The sequence below is a fragment of the Lagopus muta genome, chromosome 7 (assembly GCF_023343835.1).
Source record: "Lagopus muta isolate bLagMut1 chromosome 7, bLagMut1 primary, whole genome shotgun sequence".
Lineage (NCBI taxonomy): Eukaryota > Metazoa > Chordata > Aves > Galliformes > Phasianidae > Lagopus > Lagopus muta.
Genome location: NC_064439.1, coordinates 19,917,300 through 19,929,550, shown reverse-complemented (window position 1 = coordinate 19,929,550; position 12,251 = coordinate 19,917,300). Strand labels below are relative to the sequence as shown.

The 12,251-nt window shown below is 37.8% G+C and overlaps 1 protein-coding gene across 3 annotated transcripts in view; it reads right to left on the bottom strand.

Moving 5' to 3' along the window:
• Positions 1-12,251, bottom strand: part of CUBN (cubilin) — a 140,177-nt gene that overhangs the window by 26,446 nt on the left and 101,480 nt on the right. For all 3 annotated transcript variants that reach the window (XM_048951451.1, XM_048951450.1, XM_048951452.1), the window contains 7 exons: positions 11,688-11,859; positions 10,643-10,849; positions 8,034-8,183; positions 7,039-7,160; positions 5,047-5,272; positions 2,894-3,081; positions 502-658 (listed from right to left, as the gene is read on the bottom strand). In XM_048951451.1, the coding sequence (XP_048807408.1) occupies positions 502-658; positions 2,894-3,081; positions 5,047-5,272; positions 7,039-7,160; positions 8,034-8,183; positions 10,643-10,849; positions 11,688-11,859 (1,222 nt within the window). The remainder of the gene's footprint in view (positions 1-501; positions 659-2,893; positions 3,082-5,046; positions 5,273-7,038; positions 7,161-8,033; positions 8,184-10,642; positions 10,850-11,687; positions 11,860-12,251) is intronic.

The window sequence follows — 12,251 nt, the reverse complement described above, 5'->3', positions numbered from 1 at the left end:
TTTCAGAATTATTTATGCTTCAATAGTGTCTTCCTTCCAACACTTAATTTCTCACTGTTCTAATCTGAATCCAGTGAAAGGAAAATGGTTCCCTTTGGCAGCATCCTACAGAAAAGCTGCAAACAGCTGATGGTGATTGAGTACCAACTTCTACACCTCCAGCGAGATTAGCCCCCATGAAACACATTCTCTGGGGAAAAAAATGAGAGGCCCACCTAAGAACAGTGACCATGTAAACTGCAAATATAACAAAGCAAAGCAAAAGCCATTGCAGATCTTGAGAAATCATCTCTTCTGAGAGCAGCTTATGAGAATGGCCATTGGCGAGTCCCCAAACTGGAGCATACAGTGCTCCCATTGCATATAGTAAGGGAGTTCTTGTGAACAAAAGCTGGGTAGAAGCTTCTACACATCACTGGATAGAGATATGCCTTGATACACACACATTAACTAATCCAAAATGAATGTTTAAATCAGCCATCTGGCTTAAATGCCACTTACTGCTTATGAAAGATGCAGAGAAACCTTGCCCAGGAGCATCCTGAGACTGAAAAACTGTAGTTATGATGTTGTTTGGAGAAATAACAGGGTCAGGAGCTGAAGTTCCACATCCTGTAGCTAACAAAGCTGCTTCTTCTTCATGATTTCCTTGCCATACCTGACAAGCACAGGTTAGATATAGTTCAGTGTTTTTGCAGTCCATGTAGCTTGTGGAAACCCATTACCAGGAATTACATATACAAGTGTTCTTCCTGTAGACTTAAAGTAGAATTCATCTCACACTAAAACTTAGATGTCTACATTGGAGCTAAACATCTCTGTTCACTTTACAGTCAGTAGGGACAAAAAGACAAAAAGACAAGGAGTGAATCACAGAAAAATTTTGGTTCCAGGGACTTCCGAAGGGCATCTGGAAGTCATCTGCTCTAACCCTTTACAAAGAGCACAGCAAATGTAGTTCAGGTCCTGGGAACTGGAGAAAAATATTTTACGCACATCATCATTTACCTCAACTTTGTCTTGGCTCACTCACCTCCATACATTCTATCAGTATGAATATCAGTATATACAACGAATTATCACATGCAAAAATTATATTATTCATAATAAAATTCAACAGAAACAGTAGCATTAATCTGGATTCTTACTATCCAGTCTTCCTAATCAAAAATTCTTCCAGTTTTTGCTATTTTGCATTCACTTGTTCAATGGCTAGTATTAAATGATGGAGAGGGTTAAAATTAATATCATTCACAAAAGAAAAACATTCATTTTTAAAACTTTAATAGTGTCAAATAGCTAATTTGAGTTTGATCAAACCATGCATTCAAGAATCATATGCATGTTTAAAGTGTTATTAAGTGAAACCTCCATTGAGTAATTATTTAAATGTACTTGATGTTCACACTTTAAGCACTGAACTTCAGCACATGAATAAAATGAAACATAGGCATAAATATTTTAAGCTTCTGAGTGCTTAAATCATTTCCTGAATCAAGATGTTATTTGGCAAACACTTCTATAAGAAAAAAAAAAAGCAACACAGATTTACTGTAATAATATATGCATTTTCCAGTTTAGTTGCATTTTATACCAAGACCATAAGATAAATAAATAATTAATCAGTTTTTAATGAACATATTTGAAATAAATCTGAGTGTATAAAGAACAGCCATATGGAATTGCGATTGCTCTAAGAAACCATTCTAGAAAGGGTTAGCCAAGGTTTAGCCTGTAAGTGTAGGTATATGAATAACCTCATTCATCTGGCCAGGTGTTTGAGGCAAGGGGCAATGAATGCTCAAAGGATTAATATAAATAAACCATGGCCTGTCCAAGATTTTGCACAGTCACTATTGATTTTGGATTCCTCCTTTTTGGCTGCTCAGCTCAGAATGAACATGAGAACCTTACATCTGCTCAGCACTTCTTCATATCCAGACATGTAACTCAAATAACTCATATAACTCAAGGTGAACAACCACCAAATATTTCAGGCTTTTCTCTTAGGAGAATATCTCCAATTGATACGTTTTTTTTCCCATGTTATTTGGAACAGTTTGGATATGCAAATTTAAAGCACCTTCACTAAGTAATATTAAGCTTTTTATATTAGTTAAAATGTAACTAAAAGTAATCAGTCAGTGGAGCAGGTTATGAAAAAATAAATTATTTTTTTTCCCCAGCTTTTAGAAATGAGTGCAAGTGAAGCTTGTAAGTTTCTAGATGTAGATCAGATGTGAAGCTGCTCAAGACTTCCTACATGTTGTCAAGTTATGTTTGACCTTTATTGTAAGTGGGAGTTGTACTGCTGCAGAGAAAATGTGCGCAAAAACACTGAACATATGCCAAATGCCTGAGAAAGAAAGTGACACTGTGAAAAATCCAAAGTATGTCCACTCCATTCTACTGCTTTGAAAACAAGTGGCTCTTGACAACCTGTGAAAGATAAGAATGCTATCTTTGTAGTTTGAAATAAGAAAAATAATGATTAGTATGGTTTAAATGGCTCACAAGTTTTGCAGAAGTGTTGTGTCACATTGCTGCTTTATAACACGCTGGAATAATTCAAAAGGCCTTTTCATTTCACAACATTTTCTCATTATTTCCTGGTTCTGAAGCTGTATTACTTTTCTCATATTTATCATTTCTGCGGCGGTATGCAAGGCGAGGGGACCCTTCTGGAGGAGGAGCCTCAAATGCTGCTGAAATCAGAAATATACAGTTCTCAAAATGTATGGGAAATAGACTGTATTGGCACAAGGACTCCACTTTAAATTTTCTCTCTATTTTTTTTTGTCTTCACATTTTAACCACAACACGTCTGTAAAACAGAATTCTGGAATCGTGACTTCTTAAAGCGCTGCTCTGCTGAGCTGAGAAATCATTTTACCTTCACAAAACTGCTCTGGCAGCTTCCATCGCTATATGGGATCTGGAAGTTATTGTGGAAGATCATCTCCAGGTGTTTGCTTTCATGCGTAATGATGGTCCACGTGCATCTGGTGTTCATGGGAAAGTTTTGAGGCCAATGAGGAGATTTGATCATACCACTGTCTGAATGAATGATCCCACCACATCCTAGAGAAATGAGAAACAAGTGAGAGAAATGTTAAAAATATTTCCTGTTCTCTGAATGTCTGCTTGCTTCTGTGGCTGCAAGGCTGAGAGAGGAGAAGCCCCACTGCCCATCCAGATTCATCTTTTCCTTAATTTCCCTTCTCCCAGCCCTGCAGCAGGAAGGTAACTTCACTCAAGAAGCTATCTCCTTGTGTTTCACTTTCTTCACAAGTTCTCTCTCCTTGCCATTTGATATCCTTTTGCTCTGGCCCATCCATGTGCCCCTGACAACGAGAAGTGAATGTTGCTTACATAAAGAGTAAACATCAGAAATAAATTAATAAGGAGTTTCTCCCAAAATTGCACAAGTTCCTTCCTGCACAACATGGTATGCATATAATGACTGACAGCAATCTAGAGAAGTACTCTGGGGAAAGAAAAACTTAAATCTATGCTGATCCCTTGTTTTTCTCATCCCATATCACGAAAATATTCCAGTTTCCCATGTGAATCTACTCAGGCTATATCCATTCGCCCAGGGCAAAACAGTGACATCTCCTCCAGCCCAGGCAGCCCTGTGTATCTCTGTAGGATTAGGGAGAGGGCTAAAAAACATGCCTTTAAGAATTGTTAACAGATTCGTTTATAAAAGGGAATAGCTAATCATGGCTTTGCTGCATCTCATGTTCTTACATATAATAAGCTGGGTTAATGTAAAACACACTTGCAGGTACACTGCCAAGAATCTTACTTTTCCTCAATTAAAATTATATATATATTAGCTTTAAAAGGAAGATTTTATTATTAATTTTTCTGTGTTAGATCGTGGCAATTGTGTTTGGGGTAGGAATTTGAAGGCATGTTTTGCTCATACATCCAGAATGCAAACCCAGAGTTTTTTGGTACACAAAGAAGAAGAAAGTTGAGGAAGGGAAAGAAGGTATCCAAAAGAAAAAAGAAATCTTCACAGAGAGAATACTGACTATGCACACAGCATGTGTGCACTGGTGTCCACTGTATCAGTGGAGGCCGGCCTTCCTTGTGCATGAAATCTCAGTGACAAGACTGAAAAGTGTCAAAACCTGCTTGCACAGTGTATACTCACGCAAGCACAAATTATTACTACGTGTAAGAATACACTCCCTTTATCAGGCAGTCACCAACATTCAACTCAGGCACGTTAACTGCCTGTGTGGATCATTAGATCATTAACTGATGGAAAGCTAATCAGCAGCAGCCAGGACTGCAGCTGGAGGTGATCATGGAGAAAGCATTGCGTGCTCTGTGCTGAGGCAGGAAGATGCACTGAATTCTTCCCTGCCACTAATTGTCATATCTAGACTTGCAGTTAGTCACCTCCTCCTGGACAGTGTGCAGATGGTGAATCACCTTCATTATTTTTTATATTCAAAGAGATTATATTTTCAACAGTTAGCTTCCACAGGGGGAAGACAGCTTCTTAAAATGTACCAGTTTAGTCCTGCATGCACACCAACATCTCCATTAAAGTTAGAAGTTTTAAGGCTGCTGAGTCATAAGTGCTCTTTAAGAATTTCTGCCTGCTTCTGTTTTGAAACTGATCCCTTTCCAGTTTCAAATGCTTAAACCAAATCAAATTGTGAAACAAATAATGTTTGAGAAATCAATGTCTCACAGTTGCTGACAATAGATACCACTGCTGGAAGGATAATGAGCATGAGATCAATTTACAGGATCAAGAAATTGCCAGTAGGAGGCTTAAAAAGCACATCTTTCCAAAATTGATTTTATTTTTATTGTGTGAGATTAATAAACACGAGCTTAAAACTATTTTAATACTAGCTTCTCTCAGGAACGCTGAAGATGTTGACAGGTATTTATTTTGTTCTGTGATACAAACTTAATTAAAGAGGAAGAATCCAGTTTCACCTTGCACTTGAAAAGTGCAGGGTAGATATCATGTATTGCTGTGCTAGACCAAGAAAAAAACAGTAATTTTTTTCTTACCTAGAGATTCTGCTGTCCATGTTGCGTAAAACCCACCTCCTTGAATTGAGTGGTCAGAGTTAAAGATAACCAGTAGCTTGTTGGAGCCTGACTGAATGATCCCAGGGGATTTGTTTCCACAGTACCTTCCTATGACAGGAGACCCAGGAGTGCCACCATTCAGGATAGTAACAGAGTCCCACTTACAAAGTGAATGATTTTCAACATGGAAGGCTGTAAAATTGAGCTGCAACAGACAAAAGCGAAGTTCAGAACTTAGCACTGGTGGAGAGTTAGAGCAATTCCAGTCAGGTCCTGTGACCATTCTAGTACAACAGTTCTGGGCTATGCTCAGAAGTCTGAGACAGACTTCACCTTTATGCTTTCCTGTAAGTTTTCCTTGGATTCTTGCTGCTGTAAGTAACAGCAGGTGCTTATCATGAAGACTGAAATGAAACAGAAACATGCAAGTTCAAAACAGGGAATATTTGGATTTAATCATATGTTTGAAGTTGAATACGTCCTTCAGAACAGTCTCAAATATATACAAATACTGAACTGCTCTCCTGCTCTCAAAGCTTCTCATTATGGGAGTATAAGTAGTTATATAAGCAGAAAGATAAGGCTTTTTTTCTCCTATTGCTTTGAATCAAAACACTTAGCAGTTGCTAAAAATAATGCTAGTTGCTATTAAGTCTGAGAGAAACAGTTGCATGGTTGGTTCCTGTGGGTCTGAACTCATCACATAACAAACTAGGCTGGAAAGGCATGTATTGCTGCTTTCTCCCTCCCCTACTGATAACTGTTTATCCTTCCATTGATATGCACACAGGAAGGATTTCCAGTTTAAGGTATAGATTGTTGACCTAGCAGATTCCTGATTTGTTGATGTTGCAGTACTGAGGTGTGCTGATGGCTGCCTGGCCAATAAGGCGCGCGTTTTTTCCTCTACCACTTCCAGAATTGGAATCTCTGTGATGAAAAGGTTTAGCAAATACATACAAATTCTTTCTGTAACTGTTTACATCTATTCATTTCTAAAAGAGCTCTGCCTGAGCAAAGACCAAATACAAATCTAGCCTAAATTTTTCAAGTTTGGAACTTTACCAGATGGTGGCATATAATAGAAAAGGTCTGCCTGCCTTCACTGAGTAGAAGGCTACTCCATCCTTTGAATTTAAGATTAGTTCTGCTTTAAACAAACTTGTGGATATTTAAACTTTTTCATTCTACTAAAATCATGCTGTAAATGAGCAAACCTGTAGTCAGTTATCAAAATATCATGCAACAAAATAATTAGGACTCTGGGTTTGCACTTTTTTTTGATGCTTTGTAGTTGTAAACAAAGAAAACATGACAGGAAAATAGCTAAAGCCATTACACATGAAAATCTGCAATGTATTTTGGCAAAATTGTTTTTCAGATTTTTTTTCTGACCTAGACCTCAAATGTTGCAATTTTGAGCTGTTCTGCAAAGGATCAGTCAAATAGTTCAGCGAGTGAAGTCTAACACTGCTTTAAAGGCACTTAAATTGGTGTCTCAGCAGTGTGGCTGAATGAGGTAGCATCGCAGGAGGTATTTACATTTATTAAGATATTAGGGTACACCACTGACATAATTTATACCAGTAACATATTATCTTCCAAGTAACTATTAAGATGCAGAACTAACTTTCCAGTGTCTTCTAGCGTTTCTGCAAAAGTGCAAAAGCACATTTATTCTCACAACAGTGAGCACATCCATGCACATCTAATAGAAGGAGTTATCTTCCTACAGATAGAAAGGCATTGTTTTGAAGGGGAAATCAGCACTATGGCTTTGAGGTCAAGATAGATACAAATCTATTTTCCAAAAAGCACAACCTAAGTTAGTTGTTTCGCACTCTTCCATAAATAAAAGAGGGGGAAATTTTTCATTCCTCCACATTTCTGATTTTCCAAATTATCTCAAATCTCTTCTCCAAAATTCAGAGGGTGCTTTTTCACATTGCCAGTCGTGGCATTATTACTCACAGTGATGGTTTCACCTTCAGGGGCTTCCAACAGCCAGGAGCAGTGATTCAGGTTGCCATATGGCTCTGGGTAATTAGGACTTGAGATAAATCCCCTTTCGTCTGACTGTATACCACCACAGGCTGAAGAAGAGAAAGTAACATTTCAATACACTGAACACTATAAGGAAGTGACTGGAATATTATTTACCCTGAAGTAGTACTAAAATATAATTAGACTGATACAGGTGATTTTGGATGGCACATGCATGGGTGAATAATTTATTGGGAAAGCCCAAGTTTTAAAACCTTTGTCACTGAATTAACACTGAATTAATTTGTCACTGAGTAAACAGATGAACGACCTTGAGAGTTCACACTTATTCTGACACTTAGTATAGCTCTGCAAAACCTTTGGCAACTAACACTCACAGATGCCTTTTCTGCCTTATCTTCCATTTGTTTATCTCAGACTTAGGAAGCAAACTGGTACCATTCTTGGGCCAGCATAATCAAAACAAAAAGTTGTGTGTGTGTCTAGATAACCCCCAAGGCTAAATTCAGCTGTGACAGAAAGAATAGCTGTGCTGGGCCATAAACGGCAAAGTGGTGTAATTTGCACTGATATGGCTCTAAGTCGATTTCAAAACGAGTGCAAGGGTTCAAGAAGCAGAACACATCTCAGCCGTGCTAGCAGTCTGGAGGCCTATTTGTAGTGAGTCAAACTTGGCTGGTATTGCCTGTTATGCCCCTATTCCCAAGAGCAGACAGCTGTTCTAAGTGTTGCAGTGCATTGCAAAAACTAAATGTGGTTCAGGGAATGGGATCAAAGAAGTAGAAAATAAATCTGAAAGCTAATTTCTAGCATATGTTTGCTTCAAATGGATATAAATAGTTGCAGAAATTACAGAGCTTCTGAGGATCTCTTTGAGAGCTGATCCCATGGTATGAATTTTCAGTATCACCAAATGAATGGCATTTTCCTTAGCAAAGGCAATAGTCTGTCAAGTCATTTACCTTCAAATACATAATGGCCCAAGAATCCTTTATCTTCTGTGTTTTCATCACTTACAAAGTGTACCCAAACCTGGTGTGCAGCTATCACAAGTGGCACTGATGGTGCGGCCTGACCACAGAGCCTGGCTATTAGATCTCCATCAGCATCCCCTGAGCAAACAAAGAAATACACTTTTTGAATCCTAAAACAGGTACAGAAACATAAAGGAGTACATAGGGAAAACATGCATTTTATTTTATTTTGACTAGAAAAAATGAAGTATATACTACAACAGTTCAATCTGATTATTTGTTATAAGTATACTTATATACTTACAGTGCTATGGCTCATTGACACGATCTAAATCTCTTTGACAGTGTTCTCCTCAAAGCTATATTAATTATTCTTTTAATATCTTGAGCTCCTTCTCTCCTTTCTCTGACATCCTGCACACTTTTGTTTTGTATGACTCATCAGCAACAGGTATACAGAAGTTTTGGGGCAGAATGAAGGGCAGAGATGGCCCAAGGACCTTACTGCATGGAAGGCTATTGAGCCTTTGCACTCATGGCATCCATCATTAAAGTCAACAGGGATTTTGAGTTTTCTACAGTGTAAGGATATGCTCCAAGAGCAAGCCATCACTGCTGTATTAATGGTGTGAATCTCTTTCCCATGTACTGTTCTGTGCATAGCAAACAAAAACAAGAAAAAAACACCAGTGTTTGCTGAAATCATCAAAATCACAAAGGAATGCATGACAGAGACAGAAGCACTTCTGCTCATGCTGTTGTAAGCTCTTATTCCATCATAGTGGTAGAAGTATCTGTTCCTGTTTATTACTGATATACATTGAGGAGAAGGAAAATAACTGTAATAGTGTTCCTCAAGACAGCCAGATAATGCTATTCCTAAGTCTGCTTTTCTAATAACAGTGTGTTGGTCTTAAAACTGTCTATTCAATAGAATCTCCTAACTCCATGCAGAATGGCAGGCTGTTATTGCAAGAGAGGTCTTGTCAAGAGAGCAGAAAGGAGAAACTGTGGGCATTCTTCAAAGCTCAAGCATGGTTATTCCAGATAACAAAGGCTGAGTAGCTTCATCCTTCTGTCACATGTAGTGACACAGCCCACCACTGGAAATGCCTTGCACCCCAAGGATAAAAGATGTCATATACATTTTTTTAAAGAGACAACTACACAGGCTAAACTGTTCCATTTCTTTTTTTTTTTTTTTTTTTTTTTTTTTTATGGATAACTTGTAATAATTTTACACAAACATCTCAGCTTCATTAGGGTTGCTGGATGACTTCCTGCTGAACTGGATTTTCCAGAAATTCATATCTACTCTGCTGGGAAACTCAGCATCTACCAGAATTTACTGATATCCTGCCCCATCTGCTTCTCATGGCTTATTAAAAGTTACTTGTCAGCACGCAGAGCAGAATTAGTGCAGTTTCCCAAGAAACTGCTCTTGGGAAACTGAAGATCCACTAGTATGGATATGGATAGAATGTGCTAAATAGAATTGCTATTTAGATGACAAAAATGTATAGTGCAAAAAAAAAGACTGACTTTGTATTTATTTATTTATTTTGTTTGTTTGTTTGTATTGCCTGGAGGTCTATGGTTCACAATAAAGCAAGGCTAGCAAAAACTGATGAGTAGCTGATCAGAAACATTTTGTAACATATTTTTCAGAGTTTTTTTTTTTATTACTTTCCAGTTCCAGTGCATTGTGGGAAGGAATTGTTAGACTTTGCAGCAGTGCATGCTTTGGCTCTGCACATGATAAACTGATGCAATGCAGCCAAGTTATCTCATTCAAATTAATTCAAAGAGCATGTAACAGATTCCTGCTCACGGACCCCAACCTTTCAGGAACAATTTCCTGGTAAATTAGAACCTGCTCTCACTGGGACTTACAGATTTATCCTTTCAGTGAAGAGGACAGCTGGAGCTTTCATACTACATTTAGCATTAGCTTAGTGATTTTCATATGACATTTCCAGTTGCTTTTTATTGTGGATAACTAAACATACCCAAAGATGAAGAGATATTACTGGTAATAAATTTGTTACTGTTTTTCTTTTTAAATGCTTTAGTCTGTATTTTGTGATAAAACATCACAGGAAATACTAATTTCCTTTTGGAAAATCACCTTACTGTTTACAAACTGGAGTACATAGCCAAGAGCCTATGAATAATTAAAGCATTCTTTAATCCACTTCTGCTGTCCCTGGGATATCTTAAGAGCAAGAAGAGAATAGGCTATGGACAAAATAATTTTTTTAATGATTTCTCCCTGACTGCATTCTTCCAAGGGATCTGAGGTGAAATTCATATTGTATGTACTGCAAACACCACAGAACAATTTATAATCCAAGGATTTATACTCTATTTTTGAATTTTCTGTCCTGAAAGAGTGATGAGATCCACACATCCGCTGTCCTGGTATTGAAATCCCACTACTGGGCTAAAAGGAAACATGGGAGGCATGCATATGAACACTCTCTCAAATGGACAGACCCTACAACAGTCAGTCTCTGCGAATACATGGACAAGATTTGGTACATAGTTGTACAACTAGAATCTTGACAAGCTTAATCCATTCTCCTGAACATACCAACCTATACGTAACTCTAAGTAGTCGTACTGGCAGTCCTGGTGATGTTCCAAGTGGAAATCCTCAAAAGAGATATATATGGAGGAGTTGTAGCGGGAGGGATTTTCAATGGTCCATTCACAGTTCAGTTTACTTGTGTAATTCTTAACACCATCATAACCAGGAGAAGAGAAATTCCCACCTGTATCTCCCATCAGAGTTCCACCACAAACTGCAGAAATAATATAGTTTATTTTAAAATAATAGTGATTCTTGTACAAACAGAACACCCATCCCTGTCCATAATGCCCAGCATAAGAGGATTCTTACCTTGGAAGCTATTTGCAAATCTTTAAAACATGTGTAAAGTGAAGAAAGAACTGTTACTCACAGCATGAACATATTTCAACAGCACCATCAATGCAACAAGCATTAGCTAACTTTGTGAAAAAAATCTCATTACAGTTCCAACTCAGTACTGCTCAGCTTCTAACCATTCCCTAATTCTAAATTCAAGAGAATATTTTTCTGGAATATACCCTCAAGAGCAGCACACCCATGCTAGAGTAGGATGTACATGTGGGGGAAGTTTGAAAGACTTAAGGCTCTTGTACTAAAGGTCTGCCAATCATCTCCCTGGAGGCTACACTTGCAAAAGTAGGTTAGCAGAACTCTTTCACAAGCTACAGGAAATTAATTACCCCCATGAGTAATAAGGAAACACTTGAATTATTCAAGTAGATTAAGCAGTATGCCTTTTAGATTTCTTCATGGAATAGGCCTACTTCAGATCATCTCTAACACAGGACTAAACACAAAACAATAAATCAGTAGTGAGAGTAAGGACTGTGATTCAGCAGAGGTTGTTCTTTTGATTTGAAGCCCGTAACTCCAAGAGATTCCCCATTTTTCCAAGTCCTTCCAACTAATTAAAGACATGATATACACCCATCCAGAAATGTGAGGGAGAGAAAAAGGTATCAGAGATCTGTTAGCTGCTTCACTCATTTTTGTCACGCACCAGCAATTTAGTTATGAAATGAATCATTTAATTCAAACACACAACTTACCTGAATCTTCACTGGATGTGTATGAGACACTGAAGCCTCTGGATGCATGGGACACATCTGTCACCAAAACAACTTTCATAGTGTTTCCAGAGGATTTCACCTCAGTGCCTGGGTTTACCTCACCACACAGCTTGACCAGACGAGGAGAGTTCTGTCTGAGGCCATTGTAAACCTGTTGGGTCAAAATAACTCTTGTGAGATACATTCTTATGAGCATCTCCTGTACCATACAACAGTGCTTCACCTCTTTAACACAAAGTTCATTGATGTCTTTCACAGCAGGTTGGCTCCCAGATCTGCTGAAAACCTCAGAACAAACTTCCACTGACTTGAGTAGATAAGGCTTCAAAGTAAAGCATCAAAAATTCCTTGCTTATTTTGTCAAAAGTCAAACATAGCAAACACAAACTGTTTCAAAATTTGAACTGTTTGTTTAAAACAAACAAATGAAAACAAAAGAAAACAATATTTTAGTTAAATATTTAGAGCTTCAGTCTAAAGCTACCGATCATGTTCATTTCACTGCAAATGATCATATTTGATTTCTTTTTAAAACAAATGTCA